At 40.9% G+C, this 9,802-nt stretch overlaps 1 protein-coding gene across 1 annotated transcript; it reads left to right on the plus strand.

The window, feature by feature from the left end:
• Positions 1 to 5,461: 5,461 nt before the first annotated feature.
• Positions 5,462 to 9,382, plus strand: LOC103015438 (T-cell surface glycoprotein CD1b-2-like). Its single transcript, XM_007171815.2, has 6 exons — positions 5,462 to 5,538; positions 5,793 to 6,059; positions 6,739 to 7,017; positions 7,238 to 7,516; positions 7,990 to 8,083; positions 8,985 to 9,382. The coding sequence occupies exons 1-6, from the start codon at positions 5,478 to 5,480 to the stop codon at positions 9,004 to 9,006; spliced, it is 1,002 nt and encodes a 333-aa protein (XP_007171877.2). The 5' UTR covers positions 5,462 to 5,477; the 3' UTR covers positions 9,007 to 9,382.
• Positions 9,383 to 9,802: the final 420 nt, after the last annotated feature.

Genomic DNA, 9,802 nt, shown 5'->3' on the forward strand with positions numbered 1-9,802 from the left:
GTAAAGGAAAGCTCAACGATAAAGGCATGTTGAAAGAATTCATAAGCAACTGGCTTGAAAGGATCCCATGTCACAGATGGGACAATTTCAGCCTCAAGAAAAACAATGGTTAGGATAGATTCAAGCGTTTCTAATATGCTGAAATTCATGAGTATGCAATAATGCAAAAACTAACTCATTGGAAGCTGTATAAACCATTCTCTTAAAAACTGGTAAATATATGGAAATAATCAAGTACTTAGTCTGTCCTTGGTTATCTCAGGGTAATGAGATAGTTATTTAGGAGAATGTATCTTTTTTAGAAATATTCTAACTTAGAAAGAAGATGTGATACCTTTACATATCCCCTAAAGAAGTACCAGATCTAGGCCAGTTGTTCTCAGGGTGTTTTCAGGGATACCTGTGGATTTCTAGAACCCTTTCTGAGGGTCAATGAGTTCAAAGCTATTCTTATAACAATATCAAGATGTTATATTTTAGTGTACAGTGTTTTCCAGAGACTATATGACATGTAAAGTTGCATGAGATTGTATTTGGAAGCAGATATGAAAATATAGCTTTCTTCTACTAAGTCAAAAGTTAAGGAGAAATGCAAAAATATTTAAAACATTCTCTATTATTAGTTTATTTTTAAGTAGTTAATAATACGTATTTAAAAATACTAGTTTCTACTTCTAATATAGCTTGTGCCTATCTCTCTATCTATCTATCTAGAATTCCATCCCTCACATATTGCTGTGGGAATGTACAACTGTACAGGTGCTATGGAAATCTGTTTGGATGTTACTCAAAGTTAAACACTGAGGTAACCATTTGACTCAGCAATTCCACTTCTAGGTATAACACCCATGATGGTTGAATATAGATGTTCAAACAAATATTTGTACGTGGATATACATAGAAGCCCTATTCACAATAGTGAATAGTGAATAGTAAATAAGAGGAAACACACAAATGTCCTTTCATTAATGAATGAATAAACAAAAGGTGGCATATACTTACAATGGACTATTATTCAGCCAAAAAAGGAACAAAGGAGTAATACATAATGCAACCTTGACATACCCCCAAAACCGTATGCTAAGTGAAAGAAACCAGACACTAAAGGACACACAATGCATGATTCCATTTATATAAAGTATTCTAAATAGGTAAATCCAGAAAGAAGATTATTGGCTAGTAGGGGTCTTAGGTGAAGGAGAAATGGAAGGTGATGACTACTTAATGGGTATGGGATATTTTTGGGGTGATAAAAATGTTGTGGAAGTTGTTAGAGCTGGTGTTTGCACAACATAGTAATGTACTACATGCCACTGAATTGCACACTTTAAAATGGTTAATTTTTTGTTATGTTTCACCTCAGTAAAAAAAATGGATAAGCAATTATGAGATACTCACACTATAATATGAAACTCCAGAGTCTAAGATGTTCCATTATAAAAGAATGGAAGAAAAGATGGAAAACCTTTAGAGAGAAAAAATTGCCTGCAAAGTAGTAACAAATAGACTGGCAGAAGTTTCCTCATCAATAGCAGATACAAGCAAACAATAAAATAGAATTTGATACTAGAACTTGAAATCCAGATTTACCTGAATGTGTATCTATTATTCAGCTATAAGGATCATATGGACCTCACTCTATGCACTCTTAAAAGATAGAGAACAGCAAGAAGAAAAGTAAATGCACAGGAACAATGTCATATTAAAAAAAAACAAAAAACTGAAACCCAAAATCATCCAGTTTGGATTGAATGGTCAATAAGGCAAAAATGCAGTGGGTTTGCCAATCAGTCTGTGTCAGAAGTTTAAATCTCTCTGTGTCCAAGTAACTGGGAAAGCAGGTAAATTTTCACTGAAAAGATGTCCCTTACATATCAACTTTGAGGTTTTCCCAACATTTAAGAATCTATGGATCCTAGGGCTTCCCTCGTGTCGCAGTGATTGAGAACCCACCTGCCAATGCAGGGGACGTGGGTTTGAGCCCTGGTCCGGGAAGATCCCACATGCCACAGAGCAGCTGGGCCCGTGGGCCACAGCTGCTGAACCTGCGCTCTGGAGCCTGCGAGCCACAACTACTGAGCCCACGTGCCACAACTACGGAAGCCCACATGCCTAGAGCCCGTGCTCTGCGACAAGAGAAGCCACTGCAATGAGAAGCCCACGCACCACAACGAAGAGTAGCCCCCACTTGCTGCAACTAGAGAAAGCCCGCAAGCAGCAATGAAGACCCAGTGCAGCCAAAAATAAATAAATAAAATAAATACATTTATTAAAAGAAAAAAGAATCTATGGATCCTGGACAAGACTAAGCCAAGCAAGGTTCCTGAGCTAAAAGGAAGTCTGTGAACTCACTTCCAATTTTGGAACAAGGTAGGATGGGTGATGACAATTTGAATGGTGAAGAGGTAGTTCAGAGCTACTGCAGGTGCAAACAGTAGGCACTCAATAAATACTTGTTAAAAAATGAATGCGTGTATAAATAAATAAGTAGGTCAAAATATACTTGTCATTTTTGGGTCTATTGTTAACTATTAGCACTTGGTTAAAATCACAAAATTAAAAACAAAAGTAATACCACAGGCTACTCATGTGCTTCAGTTTTCTCTCTTTAGTTTAACATCTTGTCAAAAATCCAGAAATAGCAAAATTAAACCCACCAAATCAATAAGTAATATTTACTAAGAGTTTATTGTACATATAAAAACAGTTCACAAACTGGGAGCTTTCAAATTCAAAGCTCGGGAGCGTGAAGTTATACAATGACTTACAGAGTAAAAATGAGGAAGTTATTAATTTTTACAATGATTGGTTATTACAGTGGAGGTTTCCAGATGGCAGGGGATTGGTTAAAAGTGATAACGTCATGCCATTTTTAGGAAGATGACTTATGTTTCTTTTATGATTGTCAGAGCCATTTACAAAAAATAAACTAGGTTGAGCTTCATGAAATGTAATACTTTCATTTACATTCATGAAGTAAGCTGGATTTAGTTTTTCTTACATGGCTTAAATGTTTTTGTCTGTTCAGGAAATTCTTAAATCCAGGCTCCATTTGTATTTAATTTTAATAATCTTAGGTACTGTGACCACCACTCAGACTGTATAGGATTGCACAGAGTAGCAGCTCTCAGGCAACCGTTAGATACCAGCTCACTTGGGCAGCTGCCTTGTACTTCAGTGGAAGGTCCTCTGTCGTCCTGCAGAAATCTTACTTCTGGGCCTGATGTGTGTCTTCCTTGCTTTTGGAGTAGACTTAGGATATTTGTTGTATTATTTTTGTAGGGAACTTAGGGAAATCAGAGGTAAATTTTCACATTTTCAACCCTATCCTCTCACTCTACTTTTCACCAATAAAGGCAGGACCTTTTCTTCTGAGCCTCTTCATTGGAATAATCGGGATTTTGAAATATTTGTTTCCACCCAGGCTTTTGTTTTGGCGGCGTGGGCCATTGAGAGAGGAGTCTTTATAGTATTAGTGTGGAGTGGCTTGTGAAAAAATTAAGTTCTGAGTGCCCCTTTTACTGGCTATCATCTTTATGTCCCAGTGAGTGTTTCAGTACCTTTAGTCAAGTTTCAGCCAAGCAGGGGATAATAATGGTGATGGCAACAATGGTATGAAGAGCACAAGTGCACTTTTTCATTGTCGGACTCCCTGAAATGGGGGCTGGAGTTCTCAGAATCTCCCTTTCTCTGGTGCTTTTCAATTCTCAGATCATGTCTCTCTGTGAACGTACACCAAAATAGTGTGGGCACTCACACTGATCCATTTGGTATTCTTTCCAAGGCTACCTGCACAACCTCTCTTTTGCTGCCACACACTGTCAGTGCTATATTTGCTGTGTGAGAGAATTAATCTACTCATTATGGCTGCACATCGCCAAGTTCTTAAAATTTGTTCTTGCCAGTGAATGTACAGTATATCGTATAAACTGACTCTTGGGTGTCCTACCCCAAACTCAAAGCTTACAAAGTAAAAAAAAATGATACAATGTCATGATGTACAGGCAGTTAATATTATGTCTCTGCTGTTGTCTGTGGCCGTTACACAAGAAGTGGATTAGATTATACTATGTACTGGATTCTGGGAATATTGTTCAAACTTGAATACTTTGGAATTTGGAGAGTTATTCTGGAGCTTACAATTAGTCAGTGATGATCTTAAATGAAGTCTATTCTGATTTGTTTCTAGGAATAAAGAATGTTACATTACTCATGTTGCATTTTCTTATCTATGTAAATAGGATCAATTAGTGAAAACCTCTTACACTTAAGATGTTTTACTATCACATTTCTGCTAGATGATACATATCTGCAAATTTGGAATTCTTTTCCTGAGTGGAGAAATCCAAGAATTTTCCTTAACGCTAACATATTGCTTAGAGTCCAGCTGTTTCACTCAGTGAATGCTAAATATAATGGCTAAAACATGCAAAGGGCATACAAAGAGAAGATAAGAGATAACATTTTAGGACAAACATCTCTGAACTTCTGGTGAAAAAATGCCAGGCTGCTTTCTCACCTAGCAATGCTTTATTTGGTGATAGGAAAGACCAAAATGTAGATCGAGATTATAAAATAATACAAAAGAAGAAGGAGGTCCTACCGCCTACTACAAAAATTATCTTTGACTTGGGCTGGAGTCACACATAACTCCTGAAGTTTTACTTGTCTCGTGAAGATTTGTTACTGAAAGACCCAAAGGTCAAGAACTACTGAAAAGAAGTTCATAGACCAGTAGCAAATGTAATTTTCATCTTCAAAAATTGCTATGGTGTAAGAGAATTGTGCTCAGAATATAAACTGCAGTATTTATCATATTTAATTCTGGCATTTGGGTCCCAGAATCAAATACGATAAAGCAGTGATTTAAATGCTTTGCCTGCATGTAAATGATTGTCAACACACACCCACACTCAGAAACCATAATGTGGGTTAGAGAGACCAGGTAAGAGGGATGAGATAAGAAAGAGGGGCCATTGAGAACGTTGGGAAGAGGTCATGACAAAGTGCCAGAGGAAAAGGGCAGTGAGGAGGGAGGTCCAGTTAGGTGTATAAACCAAAGGAATTCTTCTAGATTAAAAGAGACTGGAAGCAGAGCAATTGTTGAATATTACCCTCTTATTTAACAGATGTGGAAATAAAGGATTGGGGAGGTGAAATAACCTTTTAACATCACATGGGAGCTTTTCCGAAGTAATAAAAATGAAGGAAGCTGAGGTCAAGGAGAACAGCTGGAAGCCAGAGACATTAAAAAAAATCTACAAGTCAAGGGCTGGAGCGGAAATGAGAGGCAGAGGGGGAGCACAGAGCTGTAGAAAACACAGTATTTCTGTGACGTGTGGGTGTGGGTGTGGGTGAGGAAGAGATTTGTCAGTTGAAAGAGAGAGGAAGTCACTATAGAGTACTGAGAAAAAGGTTTGCTGAAATTAGAGATCAAACACCAGCTCTGAGGGTCAGAAGTTCTACTTCCCAATGAAATGCTGCTTCTGCCACTTCTATTGCTAGCAGTTGTCGTCCCAGGTGGTGACAATGAAGACGGTAAGAGTAACTCTGGCAGTTCCCAGAACAGGTGCAGGGGATCTGGATGAAAGCATGCTGCACCTATCACTAAGGGTCAGGGCCCTCCTGTCTCCAGCCCTCTCCCCCAGTTCTGGAGGTTGGGGATGGAGCTAGAAGCCTTGGGGCAGGCAAATGTCTTAGGCTCTGTGTTGTTGTTCAGACTCTGGGTTCTTTATCATTTCATCCTGATTCTCTCTTCCTCCTCACTCTTCTTATGCTTCCACCACCCACAGCCTTTCAGGGGCCAACCTCTTACCATGTTATCCAGATTTCGACCTTTGCCAACAGCACCTGGGCACAAACTCAAGGCTCAGGCTGGTTGGATGATTTTCAGATTCACGGCTGGGATAGTGACTCGGGCACTGCCATTTTCCTGAAGCCCTGGTCCAAGGGCAACTTCAGTGATGCGGAGTTGATTGAGCTGGAGGACCTATTCCGAGCCTACTTCATTGGATTCACTCAGGAAGTGCAGGACTATGCCAGTAAATTCCAGATTGAATGTGAGTACAGTCCTCTGCTCCGGGGAGATTCTCAACGGCTTTTCTCTCTCCTGGTTAAGGCTATTACTCTCTTGGATCTTGGTCCCGTCCTCCCACTTTACCCAACTGCATGCACACACTTCTCCAGAGTAGTCTCCAACTCTGACTCCACACCTCCACTAAGTATCCCAGCTTCTTCCTGTTTCTTGCACTCCAGTGTGATAAATGAAGGTCCCCCTTTGTAACCATCTCCTGGTTTGTTTGTGCATAACTGGCTTCTCTCCAACCCCAAGGACAAAGCCCTCACTTCTCCACTCTGTGCCTGAGTGAACTGAAGTGTGACTTCCTCCTCCTCCAATCCGTCTCCTCAAGCATCTCCTGCCTGATCCCTTCTCTCAATGTAACTCTCCCCTTCACCCTGAAATGCTGCACTCCTGATTCCATCACATGCTGCTCTCCTTCTCTCCTCATGCCCACCCTACAGCCTTACAACAGACCATCTCCACCATTTATGACATGCATACCTCTCCCCAATGCTCTTCTTTCTGAAAAGGCTCTGAATACTGCAATTGGTTTTTGAGTCATCTCACATCTCAGACCTTTCTCCCACCCCCCAAATCCAAAGCCCCACATCCTCTCCCCATACCTTTCTTTCTTGTTTGCTTTTTAGTAACTTTGTCCCTCTTTTCCTTGTATCCAGACCCCTTTGTGATCCAGGGTATAGCAGGTTGTGAGCTGCATTCTGGGAAGTCCATAAGAAGCTTTTTGAGGGGAGCTTTAGGAGGACTGGATTTCGTGAGCATTAAGAATCATTCATGTGCACCTGCCCCAGAGGGCAGCAGCAGGGCACAGCAGTTCTGTGCACTCATCACTCAGTACCAAGACATCATGGGTATCATAGAGACGCTCCTCTCAGAAACCTGCCCTCGGTATCTCCTTGGTGTCCTTGATGCAGGGAAGACTGAACTACAGAGGCAAGGTTTGTTCTTTTCTCTCCACAAGACTTTTCTATTTCACGTCCTGCCACCTTCTTTGAATTCAAGAGTAGGAGGTACCTAAGGAGAGAGGGGCTTAATCAATAAATGATTTGGTTCCCATAGGAGTAGAAGAGGTCACTGTCCAAACTTGTGGGTTTCTGAATGCCTATGCTCTAGGTTAGAGTCATAATCTGACAGTCTCCCTGCCTCTTCCTGCCCCAGTGAAGCCCGAGGCCTGGCTGTCCAGTGGCCCCAGTCCTGGGCCTGGCCGTCTGCTGCTGGTGTGCCGTGTCTCAGGATTCTACCCGAAACCCGTGTGGGTGACGTGGATGAGGGGCGAGCGGGAGCAGTCTGGCACTCAGCAAGGAGATGTCTTGCCCAATGTTGACTGGACTTGGTATCTCCAAGTAACCCTGAATGTGACGGCTGGGGAGGAGACTGGCCTGAGTTGCCGAGTGAAGCACAGCAGTCTAGGAGACCAGGACATCATCCTCTACTGGGGTGAGTAAGGCATGGGTCCCAGCTGGGAATGGGAGGAGATGTTCCTCAGGCACAGAGGGAGGGACTGGGAAAAAGGAGGGATTTGATGGATGAGATAGGGAGGGACAGGGGGAGAAAGGAATGGAGAGAGGGAAGGAGAGAGAGACAGAGAGTCAGAGAGAGAAAAAGAGACAGAGAGACAGAGGTTGAGATTTATTCCTTGGGACTACAGTTCCAAGAGGAATGAAAATAGATGATCTAAGGTATAGAAGAGATAAGAATGAAGGACTTATAGACTGGGTAGGATGGGGTAAGAGGGAGAGACAAAGGGTGGCTGTGAATATATGATATCCAGGAATATGAGAGAGAGAATCACAGATGCCTATGCATCAGAAGCAGGTAATGGTGGTGCTGACACTCAGGTGGGTAACAAAGCCAGGAGAACTAGAGAATGGGTTTGAAGTGACATCCCTGTGTCCTCTCCCAATTGCCAGGTCACCGCACCTCTGTCAGCTTGATATTTTTGGCAATATTAGTGCCCTCCTTCGTCCTTTTGATATGTCTTGCATTATGGTTTTTGAGGCGCTGGTGAGTTTTCCTTTTTAATCTTTCTTTTTTGTTCATCCTCTCACTCTTTCCCTCCATTTTATCTATTACATACTTTAGCCTCCGTATTTCCAACAGACCCTTTCCCCTTTCTTCCCCACTCCCATCTTTAGGTAAATCTATTTTTAAAAAATATTTATTTATTTATTTGGTTGTGCTGGGTCTTAGTTGCAGCAGGCGGGCTCCTTAGTTGCAGCATGTGGATTCCTTAATTGATGCAGGTGGGCTCCCCAATTGCGGCTCATGGGCTCCTTAGTTGTGACATACAAACTCTTAGTTGCAGCATGCGTGTGGGATCCAGTTCCCTGACCAGGGATCGAACCCAGGCCTGCTGCATTGGGAGCACAGAGTCTTATCCACTGCGCCTCCAGGGAAGTCCTGATAAATCTATTTTTAAAAAGTCGTGGTAAAATATACATGACGTAAAAACTACTGCATTAGCCATTTTTAAACGTACAGTTTAGTAGTATTAAGTACATTCACTTTTTGTGCAACCCATCTCTAGAACTTTTTTATCTTGTAAACTAAAACTCTGCCCATTAAACCACATTCCCCATTCCTTGCTCCCCTAGTCCCTGGCAACCACCATGCTACTTTCTGTCTATATGAATCTGATTACTCTAGGTACCTCATATAAGTGGAATCATCACTATTTGTCTTTTTGTGACTGGCTCATTCCACTTAGCATAATGTCCTCATAATTCATCATGTGATGGCACGTATTAGAATTTCTTTCCTTTTTAAGGCTGTTTTGTTTATACGTTCATCTGTCAAGGGACATTTGGGTTGATTCTACCTTTTGGCTATTGTGAATAATGCTGCTATGAACATGGTGTACAAATATCTCTTATGTAGAACAATTTTTTGCTTGTGATCTTAACAGGTCCTATCAGAATATCTCATGAGCCCTCATCATGTCTCCATTTCCATTTGGGATCAGTAACCAGGAGTCCAGAAACTCAATTTGTCAGCCCAGGAGTCAATCTCATCTTATTTCATCAAATAATCATCAGATTTGGACAAATCAGAGTGCCCATAGTTTGTAAGATAAATCATAATTTATACACTAGCAGAAAAATAATTAAAAATTGTTATTATGAGACAATATCAATAGTAGGATCCACTCAGATTTCATAGATGTGAGGTGAGAAAGAATGTACCTCGGAATAAGTGAAATGATGTCCATGACTTAACAGTGACATCCCTTTGGCTTCTTATTTGAACTCTTTTTTTGTGATTCTGCTGAAATATCATTTGTTAAAGTGAGCTAGCTATAATTATGCCGAGATAATTGTATTTGCAGAGATGCTGAACAATTTTAACATAATATCTCTGTCTCTGCTTGGATGATTTTCTAACCATGAGGGCCAGCTGAGCAGCTTCTTTCTCCAGGAAGCCTTCTTTAGTGCTACAGTGGAAGTAACCCTCCCTTGTGTGGTGTCATGCTGAGATCCACATTACTCTGTACCCACAACATTGCAGGTCTTTTTGTTTTTCTTTTCTTTCTACTTATAAGTTCCTTGAGAGAAAGGCTTCCTCTAGGTGGATCCCAGGCAAGATCTCTCACTCGCATATGTATTTGTTTAGTAAAATAATCTAAGTTGCTATAACTGCCACATTAATGGTCTTTTTTTTTCCTTTTTCAAAATTATCTCCTTCCTTTTTTTCCTCTTTAGTTGATATTCTAGATTTTCCTCTTAT

The sequence above is a fragment of the Balaenoptera acutorostrata genome, chromosome 1 (genome assembly GCF_949987535.1).
Source record: "Balaenoptera acutorostrata chromosome 1, mBalAcu1.1, whole genome shotgun sequence".
Classification (NCBI taxonomy): Eukaryota; Metazoa; Chordata; class Mammalia; order Artiodactyla; family Balaenopteridae; genus Balaenoptera; species Balaenoptera acutorostrata.